Raw genomic sequence first — 26,413 nt, 5'->3', positions numbered from 1 at the left:
ACAACTTGCAGCCTGACCAAGAGAGAAAGTTGCTGGATGTGCTGAAAAATAATAAGAAAGCAATTGGGTGGACTTTAGCGGACATAACTGGAATCAGCCCATCTGTTTGCATGCACCGTATCTTATTGGAGGAAGGAGCAAAACCAGCAAGGCAGCCTCAAAGAAGACTTAACCCAACCATCCTTGATGTGGTAAAACAGGAGGTAAGTAAATTACTTGCAGCCGGCATTATTTACCCTATTTCTGACAGCAAGTGGGTGAGTCCCGTGCAGGTTGTTCCAAAAAAGACGGGCATCACGGTGGTCCCAAATGAGCACAATGAGCTCATCCCCATGAGAGTGCAGAACAGCTGGAGAGTCTGCATTGATTATAGAAAGCTGAACCAAGCAACCAGAAATGATCATTTCCCCCTCCCATTCATTGATCAGATGTTGGAGAGGTTGGCCGGTAAGTCGCACTATTGTTTCCTTGACGGTTTTTCTGGATACTTTCAGATTTGCATAACCCCAGAGGATCAAGAGAAGACCACCTTCACCTGCCCCTTTGGCACATTCGCTTATAGAAGAATGCCTTTCGGTCTATGTAATGCTCCAGGTACCTTTCAGCGATGCATGGTAAGTATATTTTCAGATTTTATAGAGCATTGCATGGAAGTGTTCATGGATGATTTTTCAGTTTATGGCACTTCTTTTGATGATTGCTTGGTTAGCTTGGGTAGAGTCCTAGAGAGATGCATTGAAAAGAACCTTGTTTTAAATTTCGAAAAATGTCATTTCATGGTAGAACAAGGAATTGTTTTAGGGCATGTTCTATCTAAGAAGGGTATAGAAGTGGATCGGTCTAAGGTTGATGTTATTGCTTCATTGCCTTACCCCACCTCTGTGAAGGAGGTGCGTTCTTTCCTTGGCCATGCAGGATTTTACAGGAGGTTCATCAAGGATTTCAGCAAGATTGCGCTTCCACTTTCCCACCTTCTCCAGAAAGAAGTGACCTTCCACTTTGATGAGCAGTGCAAGCGAGCATTCGAGGAACTGAAGAGTCGATTGATTTCTCCACCCATCATACAGCCACCCGACTGGGAGTTACCCTTCGAGCTGATGTGCGACGCCTCCAACTTTGCAGTGGGCGCTGTCCTTTCACAACGTGTGGAGAAGAAGTCACATGTCATTGCCTATGCCTCGCGCACCTTGGATGCTGCTCAAGCAAACTACACCACGACTGAGAAGGAGCTTTTAGCTATTGTGTTTGCTTTAGATAAATTTCGCTCCTATCTTCTGGGTTCTAATGTTGTCGTGTTTTCTGACCATGCAGCCCTCAAATACCTATTGAAGAAGCCCGATGCTAAGCCCAGGTTGATACGGTGGATGCTCCTACTTCAAGAGTTCAATGTGGAGATAAAAGATAAGAGTGGGGCCGAGAACCTAGTAGCTGATCATTTGAGCCGGGTCCCTCCTTCTTCAGATTCCACAGTCATGGACTCCCAGCCTATCAGGGATGATTTCCCAGATGAGTTATTATACCACATTCATGGTGTTGAGCCCTGGTATGCTGATTTAGTAAATTATTTAGTTGCTTCTGAATTACCTGCATATTTTAAGAAGGAACAGCTAAATAAATTTAAGAGTCAGGCTCGGTATTATGTGTGGGATGATCCCTATCTGTGGCGCATGTGTAGTGACCAGGTCATTAGGAGATGTGTGCCTAACCATGAGTTTGCATCTGTCTTAAATTTTTGTCACACACTTGCATGTGGTGGTCACTTTGGTCCCCAACGTACAGCTAGGAAAGTCCTAGATTCTGGATTATATTGGCCTTCACTCTTTAAGGATTCATATGAGTTCTGTAAGAATTGCACACGTTGTCAACACACAGGCACTATATCACGTAGGAATGAAATGCCTCAACAACCCTTATTGTTTTGTGAAATCTTTGATGTTTGGGGCATTGACTTCATGGGTCCATTTCCTGTGTCATTTGGTTATTTGTACATTCTGTTAGCTGTGGATTATGTTTCTAAGTGGGTGGAAGCTAAAGCCACCGGGACTGATGATGCTTCTGTGGTTGCAGATTTTGTTCGTTCTCACATCTTTTGCAGGTTTGGCATGCCTAGGGCCATCATCAGCGACCAAGGATCCCACTTTTGCAATAGAAAGATGGACACCCTACTTCGTAAGTATGGGGTAATACACAAAGTGGCGACTCCTTATCATCCACAGACTAATGGGCAAGCTGAAGTCTCAAATAGGGAAATCAAGCAGATTTTGGAGAAGACTGTCCAGCCCAATAGGAAAGACTGGAGCACGAGATTAGAAGATGCACTTTGGGCCTACCGCACGGCCTACAAAACCCCCATCGGCATGTCCCCTTATAGGTTGGTTTTTGGAAAAGCGTGTCACTTGCCGGTGGAGGTGGAGCATAAGGCATATTGGGCGGTGAAGCAATGCAATATGGACATCAGTCAATCGGGGTCCCAAAGAAAGCTCCAACTTCAAGAGCTTGAGGAGATTAGGATGGACGCATATGAGAACTCACGCATCTACAAGGAGAAGACCAAGGCTGTGCATGACAAGCTTATTGTGAGGAAGACATTCGAAGTTGGCCAGAAAGTTCTGCTATACAATTCTCGTCTCAAGTTGATGCCCGGTAAGTTACGTTCTCGTTGGACTGGTCCTTTCATAGTTATTCATGTTTTTCCCTTTGGTGCAGTTGCAATCAAGGACGAGTCCAATGCAAAGCAATTCACAGTGAACGGGCAGCGACTTAAGCCATTCTACGAGAGCTTTCAGGAGCATATTGTGGAGGAGCTGCATCTCCTCAACGCCACCTACATTTGATACATCAGGCTGTTTCTCTCTCCCTAGTATTTTACATTTACTTGTCTTATTCTTGATCGGAATTGCATGTTTACATTGAGGGCAATGTAAAGTCTAAGTGTGGGGGGAGGCAGCATTCTTATTTTGGCAACATTTTCTTTATCTTTTCATATTTCTTTTTCCTTGGGTTTAGTTGAGTTTGTTTTGCGTGGAAATGCAAGTTAAGCAATTAAGTCTAAAAGAACCCATCATGATTAGAACTTCGATCTTATCTTCCTTAATTTCGAGTGACTTGGCAATGAATTTAATTTGATAGATTGATTGGGTAGTCTACAGCCGTGAGGATTTTGAGCCTATTGTCTTTCTTGTGTGTGCATTCACCTATCATGATTTCCACTCTAGAACTTGTTTTGATTCTTGGTTGAGGCTATATTTGTTCATGCATGACTCAAACATGATTAAGGCATTCTTTCTTGTCCCCATTTAGCCATTTTGTTATACAAAAAAAAAAAAAAAAAAAAAAAAAAAACAAACAAACAAACAAAAAAATTCAATCAATCTCTTTCGCTTGCCACTTAGAGCCATCAGTTTTACCCTTCATTCTCATACACCCTTTTTGGACCTTCCAACCTTAGGAAGAGGAATAGTAAGTGCATTCTAGTGAGAGAGATTGAATTCATCGAGCAAGTCATAAGGCCAAAGGCCATTTGCATCCATGAAAAAGAAAAAGAAAAGCAAGAAAAGGATAGAAGGGTGAGAAGGAGCGTAAAACGCACTCACCTCTTTCGAAAAAAAAAAAAAAAATTGATGAGAAAAAGAAGAAAGCAAAGTTGAGACAGAGCGTAAAACGCACTCAACCGAATAAAGATGCAATGTTCTTCATAATGCTTGGAAATTCTATCTCTTGATCTTAGAGTTGCATGAAATGTTTTCTCGACCTAAGGCATGTTTTCCTTCATTGTTGTCTTTCCATTTCTTTCTTCCCCACATTACAACCCTGAATAAGTCCTTTTGATTTGTGGCATGCATTTGACATGGATAGTGGAGATTGAGAAGATAAACAAGCTTATGGTAGTGGAATTGTGATTGGGTGAATTTGAGCGAAACAGTCACCACCACCTCTTGAGAGATTTTTGAGCATACACTTGTCCTGTGAGAGGCTTCTACTTTTGATTTGTCTTATTGGATGAATTGCCATGTCACTTGTTTTCTTGGAAGTAGAGGAAATATGATCTTTGAATGATGAATTCTTGAAGACTTACCTACCTTGCATCTAATTTGTGTTTTTCCACATTTCTATTCTTGAGTCATAGAGTCTAGTGTTTTGCCCAGGAGTGCAAAAGTCTAAGTATGGGGGAATTGATAGCATGCATATTTATACCATATTTTGGCATTTCACCTCATTCTTATTAGGCCATTTGAAGCAATTTTTGCTGATATTTGATTGTTTCTATTTTATTATGTTTCAAATTGTCCTTACACTATTTTCTATCTTACCTCTACTCTATGGATCCAGGCTTTAAGGAGCTTGAGCCTACTAAAGGAGCTTGGGCCTACTTTCAAGGAGCTTGGGCCTACAATAAAGGAGCAGACTTGGGCTCACTTGTTTTCTGTTGGGCTAGGCCCAACCCTAGCCTCCCTAGCCTTTCCTTTCTTGGCCATGTATTTAAGGCCTCTTAGCATTAATTTTCATATATCATCATATAGATAGAGAGGAGAAAATAGAGAGGATTCTAGCCGTTTTTGTAGTTGTAGCATTTTTTCTGTTTTCTTCATTTTGTTCCATTTTGTTTTCCTTGCTGTAATGATAGGCTAGAACATTTTGTAAGCGGTTGTGTGTCTTGAATCCATGTGGAATTTGAGTCCCGGATGAGCTACAAGAATCTGGTTTGTTGTTTGTTTCTTATTCATTTCTATTTGGTTTAGTTTGGGCAGATTTATGAATGCATGGAGTTCATGGCAGGTTTGTGTGAATTTGCATGGTTTCATTTTCTGTTAAATGCTTAAGAGTACAGAATGTTATAGCCGGTTGGTATAACATCTCGGAAATGAATATTATGTGATTGAACGGTTGTTCTTGCATAGGTCCGGATAGGTTGAATAGAGAGTGAATGGTTGCATTTTGTTTACAAGAGATTTCTGTATCCATTTTGTTGTTCCAATCATTCTAATCCTTGGACGGTTGTTGGGGATACTTTGAGTTTGTTTTCCGGAGATCAAAGCATCTAGCAAACCAAGATATATAGAGTGGACAAGGAAGATTTCACATAGGAGACAAATACACAGCCGGTTGCACTCCTCTTATTGATTTTTCATCCATCTTCATCTTTCTGTTTTGCCAATTAGTTTTCTGTCAAAACAACCCCCCCCTAAACAAACTGTTATTGGTATTGGTTCTCTTTGTTGGTAGAAGAAGGTGAGGCTCCTTGTGAGAGATGACCTAGGGTGCACTTTGCTGCAAACTAGAGAAGAGATTCATAGATCTCTAATTCTGGAGCGGTTCGACAATCGCTGGCCATGCATGCATGGAGATCTCTCCATCGTGCTCCCCTTCACACTCTTCTTCAACAGCTTCTTCTTCACCTTCGTGTATCCCTTCCTCATCGCCTTCTAACAGCAAAATTTGTCTCTTACATTGGTGTCCAGGGAAGTACTTGTCCCCACACCTATAGCACAACCCCAACAGTCTCCTTTGATCTCCCAATCAGCCACCATATGATGGGAATCCTCCTCCAGCCACATTCCTTGTCCCAACATTCTCCTTGGCTACTTCCCTAGTGGGGTTCCTATTTCCCAGAGGAAACGTTCCCAATCCCATGCTTTTCTATTGCTCTTTCTGCTTCTTCACTAGAGCTTCAACCACCATCTCCTGTAGTCGCACGCCTTCTGACGCTTGCTCGACCATTCTGGGCTTCAATACTTTCACCATAGGCCTCAGTTCATCATTTAACCCGCTTGAATAACTAGACACGAAATAAGCTTCAGACAAGTGAGGATTATGGTGGATCATAAGAGATTTAAGCTCCTCAAACTGTTTTTGGTAGGATTCGACACTCCCAACCTACTTCAACTTATTAAACTCTTCGACCATGTCCACCATGCTTCTTTCCCCAAAGCGTTCATTCAATTTTTCTGCAAATTCTTCCCAAGTGTGAATCCTTCCCATTCCCACACATCCTTGATACCATGCGTCCACCACCTCGTTAAAGTAGGTTGATGCCAAAGTGATCCTCTGCCTCTCAGGTATATTATACCATTCAAACACTCTCTCACACCTCCTGATCCACCATCTGGGATTGGCTCCCTCGAAGGTTGGTATCTCCATTCGAGGCATAGGAAACCCAGGTGGTTGGTGATTAACTTGGTCATCTCTCCTTCTCCTCGCCGATCCTTCCATTTCCTCTTCTGGTTCCATCTCGTTTTCCCGGTGGTTGCTTCCTTGGTTCATTATATGGTCCCCCAGAATGGGTTCAGTTCTTCCCCTGAGAGGGAAATCAAGCAAGAGCCTTACTGCATGCTGCCCGGTGAACATCAACATAAATCGTTGCATCTGGGCTCCCAACTCATCCTGCACTCTCGCAATGGAACTATCCAGCCTGCATTCCATTCCTTCCATAGAACTCTCAACCTTGTGGTCCAATGCTACGATTGCTTCGTGCTCCCTTCCCAGCTCCAACTAATCGACTCGGTTGTGGAAATCGACCAATGACGAGCTGACCTGCTGCAACTGCGCCTCCAATCCCTTCATCCTGGTTTCGTCTGCCATTGGTTCAATGTTTTCAGCTGAGAATCGGAGCTCTGATACCAAGTTGTCACGATCTTCGCGTGGCAATGGTGAGATTTCCAATCTAGGTAGGATTGGAATAGAGGCTGCTCAATCAGAGCAGTCGTAGAAACGAATTTGAGAGGAAGGAAGAGAGAAAATAGAGAGATAGAGAGAAGAACGATAGGAAGAAGTAGAATTCAATGACTTCTCATTTCATGCTATCCATAGCCAGATAACTAACTATAAATAGGCTGCCCAAGGGCAGATTCCCAGCCCGGCCGTTGCAACAAACAACCAGCTGGCCACATGCACAGAATATTCCATTTGTCCACTCTGCTAACAAGGAAATACTGAAATAAAAAGTTATAGCGATATAGCTAATGCAAGAAAATTAAATCGGCAGTAATATAGGGTATTAGAGCTGGTGACGCGTGACAATAGTTTATTCTCCTAGAAAAACTTTAGTTGCAGTAATCATATATCCTATTCTCTTCACATCCTCAATTCCATCTTGTAAAGTCTTATCCAAATAATTGCCACTCAATTCTTTGTCCAATTCTTTGAGAACAAAAGATTATATCCATATATGACAATACTTTAACCTTCTCTCCAACCATCTTGTCTCCTAGAGGCACATAATATTATTTTTTTGTCCTAATCATCACACCCACCATTCCATAGATTTTCCTATCAAACACCCAATATTCCATGATCCAATCACAGATCAATGATCTTGGATGAGCTTCTTTACTCAAATACCTCCATGAAAGTGCTAAAACCCTTGCAAATTTGACATTACATCTAGGCATTGTTACAGCAACTCTAGCTCATTTTCACTAGATGCAAGCAGTGTAACATGATGCTATGAAGGGTGATGCCCCGACAATTTTTCATTTGTCTAAAATTCATGTTCATTTGACACAAGAAGTTATACATTCATATTGGAGACCTAATGCAAGCATCTTCCATCTAGACTCGGGATTGACAGTAGAAAAAAATCCACATGTGGAGTTCTCAATTTCAAATAACATTGTTTCAAAAAGAAACAAATAAATAAATGACTGCTTGTGACATACTAACCGTTAGAGCATCTCGTCTGCTTGAGACTAAACAAGCACTTCTTTCCATGACATGACACAGTCGGAGTTTGTTAAGTGTGTCCAAAACGACCTGAATTGATTTCCTCAACTTATTGGATTCTGTCAAAATATTCTCCTGCACCTGGAAATGCTAAATTAAAGTTAAAAAAAGATACATAAATAACAAAAATTATAAGTAATTAATTATTAAATCACTCAATAGATATACAGAGTTTATAAATTACAGAAAATGTTGCTAATAATTGTTCACAATTGCTGTTAAGAATGGTTTCACAATTACTTTTGCAGCCAATGGAAATGTACTAAAGTCAATAAATCAACCAAAATGGTTCAAGGACAAAAACCTGCAAAGAGATTATTTTGCAAAAGTTAATGTCCAAATTTTTCCTTCCAGCTAGATTCAGGACAACATCTGGTAAGAGAAGCTCTGCAACTTCAGGTTTCACCAATACAATATCTTGGCATAATCTGAAAGCAACAAAGAAATATAGTGAATTAAATTTGATTAAATCTATGTGAACTACAAGAAAACCTGAAGCATGTATATTGACACAGTGATTGCTGATAAAGGTTATTTGACAGAAGAGAGGAATACCTCAAAATCATATCCTCACAATAACCAATCAGAACATAAACAAGTGGAGAAATCCATGTCTCAAAATTTTTTCCATCAGTCCTCCATGCAGTAGACTTCTCCAGTGAAATAGCTTCCGCTGATAATGACATCAAATCAGTGTTAAACGTGAGAAAAGAAAATAAGAAATATATAAACACAGTCACATACAGATATATCCTTTGATAATGAAGACAGTTATATTGATACTGCCAAAGAGAAGCACATACTCTGTATACATGGTCAAAGACAAAAAGTCAAACTGAAGCTCTCCTAAAAGCAGAAAGAAAACCCCCAATTGCATCTATTTTATGAAGATTCTTTCGTACTACAAATATCCCTACATTCTCATTTAGTTAATCCTTGACAAATCACCTCAAGATACAAGATAAGAGACACAAAACACAATGTCACTCTTGGAAAATGCTATTGGTACCCCTTGGGATACACAATGCATGTAAAATGAAAAAAATACCCCTCATCTAAGGCGGTGCAGTGAGTCGGCGTGAGGTGGCGCGAGGCGCAAGGGGTATTTTTTTCATTTGCATGCACGTGTGTAGCCCAAGATATAGCCCTTGATGTACCAATAGCATGGTCTGTCACTCTTTTTACCATTTTCATATAGAGTAGCAGGAATAAAACAAAATTCAACTTCTATAAATTTGCTTTCAAGTGGTACTTTAACAATTGCGGACATGTACTTTTTTGCCTGTATTAATCCACAGCCAGATTAGCACAACAAACAGTGGCAGAGACAGCATTATATTTGTCATATACATCAATACCAAGCATTCAATCCCACAAGCTGGGATCAGCTATACGAATTCTAACTTGCAAACAATTTGTTATCCATAATAATATATTCTAAAGGCCATTAAAAAAGGTCTGTCATATAGTTATTAGATAAAATATTTAAGGTTAAAGAAAGGTGAAGGCAACAGGAATCATATTGCATAAATTGGGCTTCACTTGAAACAAAAACAATTACACTCTTCATTTTCCCTGAAATTGTAAATCCTTACCATTAGATAACTCCAGTTAACAATTTTTTATTCACATTTATGCAGTTGCTTAGAAAGCTGTCAAATTGACATGCTAATAGCAAAACTGCCAAAATAATTGATGGAACTGACTACAAGCATCAACACGCTGCCTTCATAAGTTACAACAAATTGAGAGGCAAGAAGACCACTTATGTTGTAAATAAAGTTATACTGGGAGAATCCTTGACCACTCCACAGACTTTGGGTCATTGACATCCATATAAAAAAGTGAAGGAGAACAAATTAATGCAAAATGACACCCAAATCAAGAAGTGGAGAAAGTTATTGCGAAATGATGCCCAAGAATTGGATGGTGAAATTAAAAAGGTCAAAAACAGAGTTTTCACGAAAAAAGGGTGTGACAGAAGAGATTGGAAAATAGAAAATGGGGCCAACCAAATGTAAGGGTGATGACCATTGCTATACGAAATACCACAAAAATGGTCTGAGGAGAGTTAAAGAGAAAAGCCCCAGATCAAAAGGAGTCTTGGAGAAATGAAGAGGTACAAGAGAAATTAATAACTAAGAGAGCTTGCTACAATATTTTACATAAATTCTGTAATGAAGAAATGGCAAAGAGGTATAGTTTGGTCAAAAGAGAAGCAAAAAAAGGCAGTTGTCGAAGCAAAATCAAAAGCTTATAAAAATTTATACCAAGGACTTGTCGCAAAAGATGAAGAGAGAGAGAGAGACACACACACACACACATATATATATATAACAAGGGAATAAACAAGGGAATTAAGCCAAGTGAAATGCATAAAAGACATAAAAACCAAACAGTACTAGAAAATGAGAGGGCAATCGTTGAAAGATGACTCCAAATGGAAAAAAATAAAAGCAAGCATTAAAAAAAAATGAATGGTAAAGTAGTTGAAGCAGATAACATACTAACACGAGTATTAAAATGCATGAGAAATGAGGGTATTTTCTGTTAACAAAATTATATAATGTGATCCTTAAGTTAAAAAGGAAGTTAAACGAGTGAAGGAAGACCACTTTACTAGTTATTCAAAAGAATAAAGAAATTGTTACAGTTGTGGAAATTACACAAGAACCAAGCTAATGAGCGACACTGAAACTTTATGAGAAAGTGATTGCACAAAGGTTAAGAAGGCAAGATGTCAGAAAACCAACTTGGTTTCAGGCCTGGTAGATCAACAATGGAAGTTACATATTACTTAGTCACCCTAGAAAAAGCTTACGAAAAAGTTCCTAGACGAGTCTTGAGGGTTTTGGAGAAGAAAATAGGTCAAGTTGCTTATATATAGGTTTTCAAAGACATGTATTATGAAGCAGAAACATGCATTAGAGTACATGGATATTTGGGCTTTTTCAATTACAATGAATTACCTCAAACATCTACATTAAGCCATACCTATTTGTATTGAAGCATTCGAATTAGTTTTGCTGGAAAAATGGAAAAGAGAGAAATATTTGGAGAAACCTGATTTTATCTTTAAAATCAGATTACAAGATTGGATAAGGTGATAAGGTTGTTAAGGAGAGGAGATAAGGTTCCAAGATTAAAGAGATGAGGCAGTTTGCTAAAGATAATTCCAGCAAGTTGAAAGTTCAGTTGATGTAGTTTATCCTCTAAGACTAATTCAAATTTGTTCCTGATTTTTATGGGATATTTTAGATGATTTTTGTGTATAAATACCCCATACTTGAATTCAATAATGAACAAGCTAGCTTACAGAATTATTCAGCTTATTTCATTCTTGTTGATCAGTTTATAATTTGTCAAAGTAATGGATGAGCTCATTTAACATATTCAAGCAGTGGTTGCCTACTTGTGACTGCATCATCTTGGAAGCTTTGTTCATCTATGTAATGAACAGGAAGTTATACAAATAATTCTCCCTTCTTGTTTTCAATGTTGAGAATGTTGGTATTCTTCTACTTGACTCTTCATTGGGCTTGTTTGAGAACCCTATATCCTTTCTTCCTTTGTTTATTTCTACCAATGTGATATTCTATAGAATGGGCTTGACGTTGATATTAAGAATTGATTATGATTCCCTTGGTGTAATCCGGTTTTCCCACTATGTATCATTGAATTCACGTGCATGCTCCTTCCAAAATTCCTCAATTGTTTGATTGTGGCTAGGTTTACTGAGAGTTTTTGACTGATCTTCTTTCCCCTTGATATTCCTTTGAACTGCATCTTAAATTTTTTCCAGTAAGGCAATTGTACCTAGTGTTCTCAATCCCAAGGTTCTGAACTGTCTTAGCTTGTTTCTCCCATTGCTCATTTTCTTGTGTAAGGTTGGAACTCAAGCCAACTCTAGCCTTGACTCGTTTGCTTTGTTTTATCCTATTAAATGACTATACTTTCTGTGAGAAAATAATTAAAAGAGAAAAACCTAAAAGATTAGCTTCTTTTAGCTTGTTATTTATAATAAGCATAACAGGCCTTAAACACCTATGCTAATTACAAAATAAAACACAAACATATAATAATTACAATTATACTAATAATTCTAACACTCCCCCTCAAGCTGGAGCATAAATATCATATACACCAAGCTTGTTACAAATATATTCCACTCGAGGACCCTTTAGAGACTTGGTAAAGACATCTGCAAGTTGATCATTGGAGTTAACAAACTCTGTAACAATAACACCTACAACCAATTTTTCTCTAATAAAGTGACAGTCGATTTCAATATGCTTAGTCTGCTCATGGAATACTAGATTAGAAGCAATGTCTAAGGCAGCCTGGTTATCACAAATAAGTTTCATAGGGGACACTCCACAAAACTTGAGTTCCTGCAGGAGTTGTTTAAGCAAGATGAGCTCACAAGTTGCATTAGCCATAGCCCGATACTCTGTCTCTGCACTAGATTTAGCTACTACATTATGTTTCTTACTTTTCTAAGAAACCAGATTTCCTCCCACAAGAACATACCCAGAGGTTGACCAACAATCAGAAGAAGATCCTGCCTAATCTGCATCTGCATAACAACAAATATCTGTGTGTCCCTTATCCTCATAGAGTAACCCTTTACCTGACGTTTTTTTGATATATCTCAAAATCCGAATAACAACATCCCAGTGAGAATCACATGGAGAACTAAGGAACTGACTAACTACATTCACAACAAAAGCAATGTCGGGATGAGTGACTGTGAGATAGTTCAACTTGCCCACCAATCTCCTATACCTACCAGGGTCTGAATAAAGCTCCCCCTGTCCCGGCACGAGTCGAACATTCGGATCTATTGGGGTGTCAACTGGTTTGCAGTTCACTATACCAGTTTCTTCTAGGATGTCAAGGGCATACTTCCTTTAAGAAATTGAGATACCACCTCTTGACTGAGCAACTTCAAAACACAAGAAATACCAAAGTCGGCCTAGGTCTTTGGTCTGAAAGTGTTGATGTAGATGTTCCTTCAGCTTCTATATTCCAACTTGATCACTCCCTGTGATAACAATATCATCTACATAAACAACAAGGTAGATACATAAGGAAGAAGAATGGCGATAGGAAATTCAATGATTAGCTTCACTTCGAGTGAGACTAAAGGCTTGAACCACAGTGCTGAACCTGCCAAACCACGCCCGTGGAGATTGTTTCAGACCATAGAGAGACTTCTTGAGTTTCCAGACTACATAAGATTGTCCCTGAGCAACAAAACTAGGTGGTTGCTCCATATAGACCTATTCTTGCAAATCACCATGAAAAAAGACATTTTTAATATCGAGCTGATGGAGTGGCCAATGACACGTGGCAACCAGAGAGAGAAAGAGACGAACAGATGCCATTTTCGCAATAGGAGAGAAAGTATCACTATAATCTAGCCCATAGATTTGTGTAAAGCCTTTGGTAACCAAGCGGGCCTTAAGACGTTCCACCTGACCATCAAGACCCACTTTGGGAGTGAATACCCACCGGTAACCAACGAGAGTCTTTCTTAGTGGTAAAGGCACCAAATCCCAAGTACCATTCAAATGTAAGGCGTCAATCTCATCTAACATAGCCTGACACCAACTAGGATGGGACATAGCTTCACCTGTGGTTTTAGGAATAGAAACAAACAAAAGATTCGAAACAAAGGCACTATAACAAGGGGACAAATGGTCATAGCATAAAAAGTTATACAAATGATGGGGATTATGAGTAGACTGTGTACCTTTGCAAAGAGCAATGGGGAGATTGTCGGACTCAGATCCGAAGCAGGAGGGACCACAAATGGAGAGTGAGTCAAGAGAGTCCTGGGCTGGAGGAATGTTGGCGTTGGTAACGGAATGAGGACGACGGTGATATGTAAGAAGTGGAGGAATCGTGGTAGGTGGACCGAAAAATGGCAGGGTAGGCGCCACAGAGGAGACAGACGGACCTGATGAGGACAGCGGAAGAAAAGAAAAAGGAACGGGTGAAACCTGGTGAAGACTCTGTGAATCAGGCTAAGCAACCGAAATGAAAGACCGTTGTTCAAAGAATGTGACATCAGCAAACAAAAGATAGTGGTTCAGCTCAGGAGAGTAACACTTATAGCCTTTCTACAACTAGGAATAGCCGAGGAAGATACACTTGAGAGATTTTGCAGCAAGCTTATCCTGTCTAGGGAAAAAAGAATGCACAAAACAAATACAACAAAAAACACGGAGGAACAGAATAAAACGGTTGTGTAGGGAACAAAAGGGAATGAGGGATTTGGTCCTGTAACACTGAAAATGGCATGCGATTGATTAGATAACATGCAGTTAGAACAGCATTTCCCCAAAATTGGGTGGGAAGATTGGCATGTAAAAAGAGCATCCGACCAGTTTCAATAAGATGGCGATTCTTACGCTCAGCAACACCATTTTGTTGAGGTGTGTAAGGACAAGAGAATTGATTCAGGATGCCATTAGCAGTCATGAAGGTAGAAAATTGAGAAGAAAAATACTCAGGGGCATTATCACTACGTAAAACACGTATAGAAACTCCAAACTGTGTTTTTATTTCAGCAGTAAATGTCTGAAAGATAGAAAACAACTCGGACCGACTCTTCATAAGAAACAACCAAGTGCAACGAGAAAAGTCATCAATGAAAGTAACAAAATATAAAAGACCAAGAGTAGAATTGACACAACTCCCCATACATTAGAGTGCATAAGGGAAAAATGAGCCTCAACCCTATTATGGACTCAACGAGAAAAAAAATTACGAGCGTGTTTACTACGTTGACACGACTCACAATTAAACATGGACAATGACAACAAACTAGGAACTAATTTCTTCAGTTTGGAGAGGCTGGGATGACCGAGACGATAGTGGAGAAGATCTGGGGAAGCAGCACTGGTGCAAGCTACCGGCGAACTAGGCACAACAAGATGATAGTGACCTTGTGACTCACACCCGACACCAATCGTCCGCCTCATACCCTGGTCCTGAACACAAACAGAGGTAAGAGTAAAGATAACAGAACAATTAAAGGTTTTGGTGAGTTGGCTAACTGAAATCAAATTAAAAAGACTATCAGGAACATATAAAACAAAATTTAATGAGAAAGACGAGGTGGGTGTGATTTGGTCGATACCATCAGCCAAGGTAACAGGAGGCAAGATATCAGAATAGGTAAGTGAGGAAAAAAAAAGTTCATTACCACACATATGGTTAGTGGCACCAGAATATATAATCTAAGGACTAACGAATGAGCCTTAAGCAACACAAGCAATGGGATTACCAGGATGAGACTGCTAGGTGGCCTAGAACTTTAGGAAGACATCATACTCAACTGCAGACATAGGTACCAATTGCGAACCTAGTGGAAATTGACAAAGACTAAGATCGCTCTGAAATATATGAGCTGCACTAGTAGATGATGTAGGTGGAGCAACTGGCCGACCATGTTTCTTCCAGCATTTGTCCTCAAAATGACCCAGTTTCTTACAAAAGGTATACTATGGACGTAAGCGATTATTATTATGTTCTCTATTTTCTCCTACGGTGGAAGCTTGAGACACAAGAGCTGAAGATTCGGCTGGAGGAACAACGTGAGAAAAAGAGGACATACCATATGCACCTGTCATATTCAACAACCTTTTGAAAGAGGGCTGCATGGTAGGGCTAGCGGAGATGGTAAAGATTTGATGCCTGATGGCGTCAAACTCTTGTTTCAGACTAGAGAGAGCAATAACCATAAAAAACTTCTCATTGAGCAATCTGTTTGGTGCGAGTCGTAGTGAGAGGAAGAAGAGCATCAAATTCTTACATGAGAACCCAAACTTGCCCTAGATAAGATTCCATAGACGACTCCTGCTTGAGATTCTTGATATTAGAAACCATAGTGTACAAACGTTGGATGTCGTTTGTATAACACTCTTCAACTTCCTTCAACACAAGTTTCAAAGGAGCAAAAGAGCTGCAAAATGGAAGGATCAATACACAGCCATAGGAGGCTACACAACTGGCATCAACTTGTTCTCATCTAGCCCGATTCGCTTCTGGCACACTTTCAACCTTTATGGTAAGATGATCCGCTTGGCCCTGCCCTTTGAACCACATTTTGACAGAGGTTGCCCATGAGAGATAATTGACCGACCTTATCAACTTGACAGTGGTAATATTGGTTGTCTCAAAACTAGAGACAGTAAAGGATTGAGAGGTAGCAAGGGCAACAGGTGCCGGAGCGGGAATAGCACCGACAGAAATGGCGCCACTGAAATCAAACATGGCGTGGGTTTCAACACCGGAAGTGGCTTGAGGGGTCGATGGAGATCAGATCTGAAGAAGCTGGAGAAGATTAGCCGGCGGACTCGTTGTCACGCGCCGGCGTGTGGAAACGGAGGTAGCAAGTGGCAACGACGCATGGAAGTGCATGGGTGGTCCGACGGCGACGAGTCTTCGGCAGTCAGCCGATCTAGTGGCGGCGAACCCTATGATGGTGGTGGTGTTATACAATGGTGGCCGAACAGTGGAGTTTTGGTATTGGACAGTGACGATGACGGTGACGACTAGGGTTTGACAGTCGCTGGAAAAAGATACAAAACGACGGCTAGGGTTTTTCTCACCGGTGGCTCTAATACCACGTGAGAAAATAATTATGAGAGAAAAATCTAAGAGATGACTCTCTTAGCTTGTTATTTATAATAGGCATAATGGGCCTTAAACACAAAATAAAACACAAACATATAATAATTACAATTATACTAATAATTCTAACACTTTCTATCCATTTTCCTAGGCTCCCTTATGCATGAAAACATCCTTCTTCTATGCTAGAGAAGCTTCACAAATGTGTGAGCTTAGAGCTATATATCTCTATTTGTGTAATTCCTCTATGTTGTTTGACTTGGCTACTCTAAACCCCTTGTTCATACACTTGCTTGCCCTTCTATTCTTCTCCTTTCCTTGATCAATGAACCTCTAGTTTGTTGAGAGAAGTAGTTATATTTGTCTTGTACAGAGGAATGTTAGCTACAGTTCTGTTAAGTGTTGTTATAGTTGTTATAGTTGTTTGATTGCCATGACAGTGATACAAGTTCTGCATCCATCTTAAACCCACAGCATTCTATCATTTTCAGGCATCAATTAGCTGTTTGGTGAGATGATCACTGACTTCTTGACCTTTAAACCACAACGTCACTAAAGTTGACCAGGAAAAGTAGTTCTTCCTATTCACCTTCTCAGTGGTGATGACTGGTGAACCAGACAGGCTCAGAACAGCAACCAAAGGACTAGAAAAGGTTACCTCACAGCTGGACATGATTAACCAGGAGAAGAAAGGAGCCAGGTGCAATCAGAGAGATACAACAAGAATAAGAAAAGAGGTCTCATGCACAAACCCTAGCTTCAAATAAACAGAATGCAGGAATCAACAATGATCTCAGATTAGAAGACATCAAATCAGAATGCAGATCATGGAAGGACATCGTGATCAAGGAGAAGAAGTATGATGCGACTAAGAACTGACAAAGAATCTGAATTCCAAGCAATTGATCTGAATTCCTGGCTGACAGCTGCAAGGAATTGATCTGAATTCCTCATAGATCATCTGGATCTACTCCAACTCAATTCTCTATGGCTCCAATACCATGAAATCGAGAGAGAGAGAGAGAGAGAGAGACTTGACTTCTTTTTGAGGGAAAAACTCAGATCTCAATCTATTCAGTTATACATATACCTTTTAGGTACAAGCTTAATTATGTATAACACATAAACTAACTACCTATGTACAACACTTAACTGTAACTTCAGCTAAGAATAATCCAGAAATACTACTGTTTCTCATGAATAGCTTCTACAAGGTAGTTGGATTTAAGACCTATATTTAAGAACAATTGCCTATTCACTTGCAACTTCAGCTAAGCATTTCAGCTAGATATCCTAAATTTAACATTACAAATTTTGGCTCCTCTACAGGAGGACCCAATGAGTAATCCTCATAACAAGTGAAGAGCAATACTTCCACAGAGGGTCACAAAATAACAGCCACCAAAGGGAGGGGGAGGGGAAAACAATGAAAGCACAAGGAAATGGAATCAACAAAATTGAAAACATATGAATGGCCTGCAGAAATAAAACTAAATGAAAAGAATCACAAAGTGAGGAGAGATTTTTCCAGTAACCTATGAAAGTATTCTCTAAATTGTCGGTTAACTAAGATCAAACAAATAATATGCTCTCGTGAAATGCATTACACACATTAAAGCAAAATAAGCTACAAAAAAGATACAGCCCATAGCAAACAATTTGTATTGAACAGAACAAAAGGTTAACTAATGAAAAAGCCAGGAGCTATACTAGCCATGAACAAAATGCAACAAGATTCCAGAAAAACAAAAGTGAAAGAAAAAAGAATAAGTAAAAAATTAAAAAAAAAGAAAAAGAAAAAAAAGACCAAGGTATAGAACTACCATCAAATTTTCTCTCTTGATCAACTAGAAAGTTGTGCACTAGATCCATATTAACACCCTTGCAATGGACCTACAACATAGAAAAGAACATTTCATTAGTCAACAATGCATACAAAAGGGGGTGGGGAGCATAACTAAATGTTAAGAATAATAACATTGAGATGAACGAGCCATAGTCAAACCAGAAAATAATATGTTCAGCTGAGAAGAAGATGAATTTATGAGTCCCACCATTACATTAGTTTACAAAAAAACAGATGTATAACAAATATGCCATGTTCAGCCCCTCCACTTTCCTACATTCAATTAAAATTAGAAGGAAATCTAGACCATTGCATCAGTTTCTCAAGCCATTCTCTTTATCTAGAAAAGTTAGAACCATTCATAATTGAGTTCATTACATGACACAATCTGATCCACGTGAAACAAAAAAACTTGCAACTCTAGGATTCTGAACAAGTGACTCTGAAGTATCCAATCAACAATAACAACAATCCCAAGCCTCAATCCCACTAGGTTGGACTCTAGAGTATCCAATCTGATTAACAAAAAATAATATCCAAAAATTCGTACTTAATAGAATAAGAAAACATAACTTCTGGACAATTAGAAACTTACCTCAATGAGAGACCTCTCACATGAGTCAAACGATAGCAAAGCTCTCTGGCCCTTCTCGGTTGAGAGTATCCCCTGGTTTATATTAAAAAAAAAGTAAAACCTCCATGGTATGGCCTTTTGGTTCTGAATGGCCAGACAACAGTCATGCAGTGATTAAGTTTTAAAATAACAAATTCACCGAAAGCTCCATGATTCCATTCAAGAATAGACAGGAATTGAAAAGCAGACAAGCAAGAGCTAAGAAAGATTTAAGATCTGGTTCTTGAAGACAAATTGATAGATCTCTCTGACACGAGTCCAAGGCCAATGTGTAGTTTACAACCATGAAGAGCATAAAAGTTGTAACTATCATGAGCACAAAAGTGATAGAAATTGTGCATATTCAAGTCCATAACTTTGTCAGAACCTAAATAGATGAAACTAAATGCATCTGAATCATTCTGCTTAGTATCATAAAAGTCAGCTCGCTAAAGAGAAAATCATCTCCAGATACCCGAGTGCAATAAAGTATTATATTCACACAACAGTATGCAAGACACTAGCTAAAATATTAGAATAATGCACCAAGCTTCACTCCCACTAAGTGGGGTCAGCTACATGATCTAATAGTAGTAGTGTGTACACTCGTTATATAAACAGTGTTCTTCCTTCATTTCTTTTTTGATATGATAATACAGATTTCACTTCATCCTATCTCTTTCTCTTGGATTCTTCATGGTATTAGAGCCATGCGGTCTTAGAAAGAGAAATTTCCTGATAGTTATTGCAACCAAATGTGCAATAGGAGTTTGCTGGAGTTCACAATTTGAGTTTGCAATTGAAGTTCACAATTGGAGGCTGCATGCGGAGTTTGCAGAAGTTAAGGTCCATAATTGAAACTTACAACTGGAGTTCACTTGTTGCAACTGGATCTTGAAGATATTATCATGTTTAAGGTATGAATAAATACATTCAGAACATTATAATTTTAATTTTACCAACACAGTACTCATGAGATCACAAATACTATATTATCCACGATAATAATTAATGATATTCATTATATTTTAATTCTTCAATACAATTTTAGAAATTTTATAATACTTTTGTTACTAGTCAATCTGTTTATTAATATTTTTAATATTTACAGTACTAATATTTTAAATAAATGTAAGAAGTATTATTTATTATTAGTCAAATTTAAAATTCATATTATTTATATTAATATTGATATAAGTAGAATTAATATTAATTTTAGTTTGCTAGAATCCTAGTTTTTTTTTTTTTCCCAAACACAGCTAGAATTTTTTCTCCAAAACTCTTTTTCATTTTATTGTTGAATAAACAGTAAAAATAGAGTTTTAGTTTTCTACTTAGAAATTTTTTCTCATTTGTACTTGATTCCCTGATTTTTGTCTTCTGTGGAAACATTTTAAGAAAATAGGGGCTGTTTTCTACAACTTAACAGCCCTATATCTTCGCTCGTGTTGGCTTTGAAGTAAAAAGGAGAAAACACAACAAAATACATGTACATCAAATTCAATGGAATAGCAAGAACCACCACATACAAATAGAAAGACTACGATCGACTTACCCGCATGGTTTGTGATGTCATATCAATTATCTTAACACAATCATCCATAAGATACTTCTTCAGAAGTCGCACAAGAGAAATTAGAAGTGCTTCAGATATGCCCGTCTCCATACGGACAGTGAATTCTGTAGCGTTATCAGGATTGAGAGATCGGCAAACATGTGTTTGACCAGACTCTCCAGGAAGACGGAAAACAACACTATGCGGATCCCCAATACCAACCTGCAGTCACTATTTCAAAATCAAATCAAAGTAACAAGAATTAAATAATAACAAAAAAAGATAGTTAGATGTAAAATACCCTTGATATAAAATCAGACAACAACAAACTAAAACCATTTCCATCGTCCAAACCACACATGGGGACTAGTGCCCAAACTGCCTGGGCAATTTGACTGTCACAAAACCAGTAACTATCTCCATCAATATCTTCTGCATTGCCTTCTCTCTGAAAAATTTCCCCCATGACGAATTTCTCATGCAATGCTTTGAGACTGCAAGAACCATAAAGCAAAGATGTTCACACCAGCAAGACCAGAATGTTACTAGTCGTATAAGTTCATTACTTCTCAGGTATTCAGCTCCATTTGGGCCATTTTAGATCATTAACAACAAAATTCATTCCCACAAGAACCTTAATTTTGGTACAACATAATCAGGAATGTTTTGGTGCAACAAAAATAAAATAAAATAATGTTTTAGAGTCAAGCCCATTATCATCTCAAGTTCAAATAAAATAACATAATTTCACAGAAGTGAAACTTGGTCACATAGTTTACTAGACAACTCCATGCAATTAGACAAATACAGGGAAGTTCTGGTGTTAAAATGCCAATCCTATTCACAACCATGGTTCTGTACTTGTGTAAAAAGGGTGGACAGACTTTGCTCTTTATACTATTTCCTTGCTCATCGAGGAAGAAATGGAAAGTACCTGCATAGCAGTAATCTTGGTGGCAGATAGCAAGATCTCTTCACAAACTGAATATATTGGTCAAATCGGAAGTGAAGAGGAGAGAGAGAATCAGTAAGTACAGCTATAACATCAAATCAACTATAAAAACCATGTACGACAACAATTTCAACTCTTAACCTTCACTAAGTGTTCCTTTGGTGAGAAGTCTCGGCATAGTTGCTGGTGAAATTTCTGTATCCCGTCAAGCACATCTATTTTAGGAAAAGGCTCCAATTCCTGATATAAGAGTACATCTGAATGAGTTAGTCAACTGCCCAGGAATGCACAGAAACAAACACTGACCAAATTACATCAAATATTGGCATAGATACTATAACCCTACATCAAGAAAAATATTCTAATGATTGTCCAGTTCATATTTTTGTGTTACTCATAAGAGATTAATTTATAAATGTGGGGACCAGAATAGACATACTCTTATGTACTCATACAGCAATGGGTCAGAATCAATGGTAAGTTGATTGAGCAATGACAACACATGGGATGATTGAGGGACAGAAAGATCACTATTAGATCCTGAAGGAACACATCCAACCAACTTTGATACCAAAAACTGCAAATGATAAGCAACTCTATGAGAAAGCAGCAATCACAAATATATCAAACTTAATAGAAACATTCCAAATACTAATATAAGATGTAAACCTGAAGTTGTTCACCAAGAACACGAGCTGTCTCCTTAGATGGATTGCTTCTAAATGTTTGGAGCAAAGTGGAAATTATATAACAACATTGTTCTTGTAATGCATGACAACCAACAAATTGCCCCACCAAGTTGAAAAGATAACTGTAAGAAGTTGTACATCAGTTCCGAAGGAATATAACAACAGCCAATTAAAATGGCCAAAATAAGCATATGGGTCTTGAAACCTAGCTGAAGCCATAAAAATGTAAAATGAAATACCATAAAATAAAATAATCATGGCAATCGATTGTCACTAATTTACATGAGAAATTTGAACCATAGCTTCAATATGCAGAATATAATGGATCTTTCACGTTCTCATTCTCTTTCCCAGAAACTTGAAACACAGTCAAAAACCAAGATACAATGCCATATACATGTAGGGAAAGAAAGAAGCATACAACTAAAAGGCCTCTGCTACACAGCAAACAACCACATCAAAGCCTGCATGGAAATAAATTAAGGTGACCCTCTCCACACAAGTATACAACATTTTTGTACTAAAATGACCTATTTCAAACAATTTCCCAAATTACCAGAACAACTCTTCATTTAAGATCAATTGAAACATTGTTAAATTGGTAGCGCCTGAATACTAAATCAAAACCAAGATTCATAACATCATTGTATGAACCTCTAAAACCCCAAAACATTTTCAAATACTCCCTTTCTCTGGTTGGCCTCCTGTGCAGCACAAATATAAGGGAGCCAGGGGTATTAGAACCCTACCTAAACAAGATGAAACCTCTAACAAAAAGCATCTCTAAGAGCAGTAAAACAATTAGCATTGATAAGATAAATAAGAAGGGCAATACCTTCCCATCTACTCGGAGACAATATGCTCACTTTATCTGCCTACTTAACATTGCATTTTAGTTTTCCACAATGACAGCTCATTTAATATCCCTTATCATCTTGCTAGTTATCTTGGCATCTTCTGACACTAGATTAAATCATATAAACATGTAAAATGAAAAAGTTTGCACTGTATACAGCTTTGATTTTCAGATCTAACCATATCCAAGAACTCAAAAGATTTGCATGATCAGTCAATTCCATTCACTTTGATATTATAATTACCTACATCAGTAAGTAGACTCACTTGAAAGTGCTTGAGAGAGCAGCTCTATGCCCAAGAATATTAACGAGCACTTCAATTCCAGCTAAGCGATGGCATTTGTGCCTATGATGAACTGCTTCTGTAACTTTGTAGTGCATTTCCATGATGAACTGCACAATAATGACAGCAGATACACTGAGAACAAACATTAATAAATCTTAGGCACTCTAAGACCACATGGGTATGAAGTGTAAATAAATAGAAAGAAAGTTATGCGAGGAAAAGCCCTCAAATGATGTGATATTGAGACTGAACCATCACCATAAAAACTCTATCAGGGCGGAAGATGTTAATCTTGTCGGCAACACCAAAACTTCTAGAATAATCCTCCCTGCAGAAGTGCATGAGAAGGCACTAAGACTCAAAAACAAAAAAGAAGGAAAAAAAAAAACAGAAAACCTCATCCCAAAGCAACATAATTCAATGATGCTGGAAAAGGAAAAAAAGATTCACATGTCCAAGAATCCATCAACAACGGTTTGAATTGCATGAACTATTGCATCTTTGGAGAAGCAAGGAAGCATGGGGTCTGATCGGTTAGAAGCAAGAGACAAAATGTGGCTGACAATAGATACCTGCAATAAAAGAAAAGAAGTATGAAGTTTAAGGAAATGGGAGGGACAGTTTACTGCACTTAATTTGATCAAGCTAACTAGAAAACAGAAATATATGAGAGGAGAAGGGAAACAGATCAGTCAATACTGAATGATTCAGGTAAAGGCCAAAGGAAAACAGGACCAACCATGGTTCAATTCTCAATTCACCAATCCAGGTTTAAATAACCAAGGTATGAAGCTGAACCATCACCCAACTAAAGGAAACTTCTATTGGATAAAGTTGACCTGGTGGCTCTATTTATAAAAATAAAAATGGCAGGCAATAATTAATGTGTAGCAGTGTAAACATAAAATATTTATAACCAAAGAACTTGACCATCAAAATTTAAAAATTATAAGATTTGTAAGATATTGATATGGGCCATGGCCATTAATAGAGATGGTTAGAGATGTAGAATTAATGTAGCCAATCCCACCTAGTTGGATTAAGGCTTGTGATTGTTGTTATGCTAGTTAACAAACAGTTTAGTTTACCCGTAATCAAGCTCAGATTTTAGTATCCATATACAAACCAAACCAAATGACAACACTACATTGGCTTTGTTCACATAAAAAAAATAAATATTTCTTTTTGCACACCCCATCCCCAACACACCCAAATTAAATGAATTAACAGGTATAATCCCCACATTCCTAATAAGGAATATTTAATCCCTAGGCAGCCAATGATAATATGCTAACATCTAATAGTTCCATCAAAAAACCCACACCCAAGATTTTTTTAACATTCTTTTCCATTTCTTTTTGAACAAAATGCACACCTCCCCTCTCCTCTCTCTCCCCCTCACTCCTGGTGTGTGTGTGTGTGTGTGTGTGTGTGTGAGAGAGAGAGAGAGAGAGAGGCATCATACAGAAATTCTCTTCAGAGCACAACACATGTCCAAACCAGAAAAGAGCAACACCAAAAGGGTAACACTTGTGAATAACCCGAGATGTATACAAATTAGAGTCTAGTCCAAATATAATCTACAAGAATACAGCTCATAGTTCATGCACAGGCAACTTGTTGGCAATAAAAGTGAAAACATAAAAATGGCCATATGTCGACAACTGCTGTTTATGCAGCAGTGAAGCATTTGACCACCTGATTCATAGAAACAGAATAACACTAGGCAAACAACAATGCTGAGAATATAGAATAATTTTATAATAAACATGTTGAGAAAGAAAATATGTAAATATATAATAAATCTTGAAACAACAATAATATAACTCAAGGAAAAACCAAAACTTCAATATGAAGATATGTGTATACATGCATATAATGGAAGTAGAATAACACATTCAACAGAAAGTTGCAACCACTGCACGTAAAAAAAAATGACCAACAAGGTCTCACCCTTGAAGCACCAGCAACAATCCTATGTCAAGCCTAAGAGTTTAACATATGATAAGCCTAAGGGCTCACCAACTATCTTTATCCATGATCATATCTTTTGTAAGGCCAGTTTATCCTATCTCAAGCTTAAAAGTTTGAATAAGGTAAATATTAACAAAGAGAAGGAAGAAATGCCACAGAGCAATGCAGTTTTTTTTTTTTTTTTTCCTTTTGAATAAATTGCAATAACCACCCCTGAGGTTTCCAATAATTGCAAAGACACTCCCAAAGTTTTGAAAATAGCAATGACCTCTGCTGCCATTAAACAAAGGAAGAAAATGACCATTTTACCCTTCGTTCTCCCTCCTCTCTCCCCTGATTTTAGGTGAAGAAAAAACAATAGTGGCTGGCCTCCACCAGCCAATTGCTGAACCCAAGCGATTGTTGGGGTTCCCTCTATTTCCACTGCTAGAAACACGTGTATGTGTAAGCATGCTCAGAGTCACACAAAGAAGAAGAAGAAGAATTACCTCTCAGATCGACCAAAGAAACCTTACTCACATGTCATAGTTAACCCTTCTGAGTCACACACCACTAGACAAGAAGAAATCAAACCCTTCAATGGTTTTATTCTTTGCAAATCAAACCCCATCAGTGAGGCTGGGCTCCATTTCACACTTCTCTACAACAAATAGAACACCAACGTCATCGATGGGGTTCAATTTGCAAACAATCAAATCCCAATGGGGTAGAAACCTTTGCAAATTGAAGGAGGAGCATATTTTTTTCTATTTTGTTATTTAATTATCTGGGCTTCTACTAGTTCAAATTGTTTTTTTTTTTCTTTTATTTGTGATGACATGTGACTAGCATGTGACTTTTCATGAAGTCATCTGACTAGCATGTGTTGCTATTTTATTTTGTTTGGAGAGTCTAAATTAGTTTAATCTGACGGCCAGGATTTCTAGGCTATTGAAACCTTAGTATATAGGAAAATGCTATAGCTATCCCTTGGATTACCCCTTGGGCTACCTAGGGCATGCAAAATGACAAAAATACCCCTCATCTAAGGTGGTGGGGTGCATGACTAAATTACCCCTCACCCGAAGTGGTGAGGCAGCACTAGGCGGTGAGGCGCAATGAGGCAAGGCAGTGAGGCACAAGGGGTATTTTTGTCATTTAACATGCATTGGGTAGCCCAAGGGGTACCAATAGCATGATCCTAGTATATATATTATGTTGAGAGTCTTTTAGGTGGTCGTTTATTTTAAAATCATAAAATTATTAGAGGCTTGTTCGTTCCACTTCAACCCTTCTCTAT

At 38.3% G+C, this 26,413-nt stretch overlaps 1 protein-coding gene across 6 annotated transcripts in view; it reads right to left on the bottom strand.

The window, feature by feature from the left end:
- Positions 1-26,413, bottom strand: part of LOC127794269 (serine/threonine-protein kinase ATM) — a 156,270-nt gene that overhangs the window by 70,850 nt on the left and 59,007 nt on the right. For all 6 annotated transcript variants that reach the window (XM_052325239.1, XM_052325240.1, XM_052325241.1 and 3 more), the window contains exons 32-45: positions 23,611-23,732; positions 23,419-23,488; positions 23,140-23,267; positions 21,998-22,139; positions 21,768-21,905; positions 21,470-21,568; positions 21,311-21,357; positions 20,678-20,870; positions 20,377-20,598; positions 18,804-18,875; positions 18,186-18,255; positions 8,275-8,392; positions 8,024-8,147; positions 7,660-7,800 (exon numbers count right to left, since the gene is read on the bottom strand). In XM_052325239.1, coding sequence (XP_052181199.1) covers positions 7,660-7,800; positions 8,024-8,147; positions 8,275-8,392; positions 18,186-18,255; positions 18,804-18,875; positions 20,377-20,598; positions 20,678-20,870; positions 21,311-21,357; positions 21,470-21,568; positions 21,768-21,905; positions 21,998-22,139; positions 23,140-23,267; positions 23,419-23,488; positions 23,611-23,732 — 1,686 coding nt within the window. The remainder of the gene's footprint in view (positions 1-7,659; positions 7,801-8,023; positions 8,148-8,274; positions 8,393-18,185; positions 18,256-18,803; positions 18,876-20,376; positions 20,599-20,677; positions 20,871-21,310; positions 21,358-21,469; positions 21,569-21,767; positions 21,906-21,997; positions 22,140-23,139; positions 23,268-23,418; positions 23,489-23,610; positions 23,733-26,413) is intronic.

The sequence above is a fragment of the Diospyros lotus genome, chromosome 2 (genome assembly GCF_014633365.1).
Source record: "Diospyros lotus cultivar Yz01 chromosome 2, ASM1463336v1, whole genome shotgun sequence".
Classification (NCBI taxonomy): domain Eukaryota; kingdom Viridiplantae; phylum Streptophyta; class Magnoliopsida; order Ericales; family Ebenaceae; genus Diospyros; species Diospyros lotus.
This window is presented reverse-complemented; position numbering and strand designations above follow the sequence as displayed.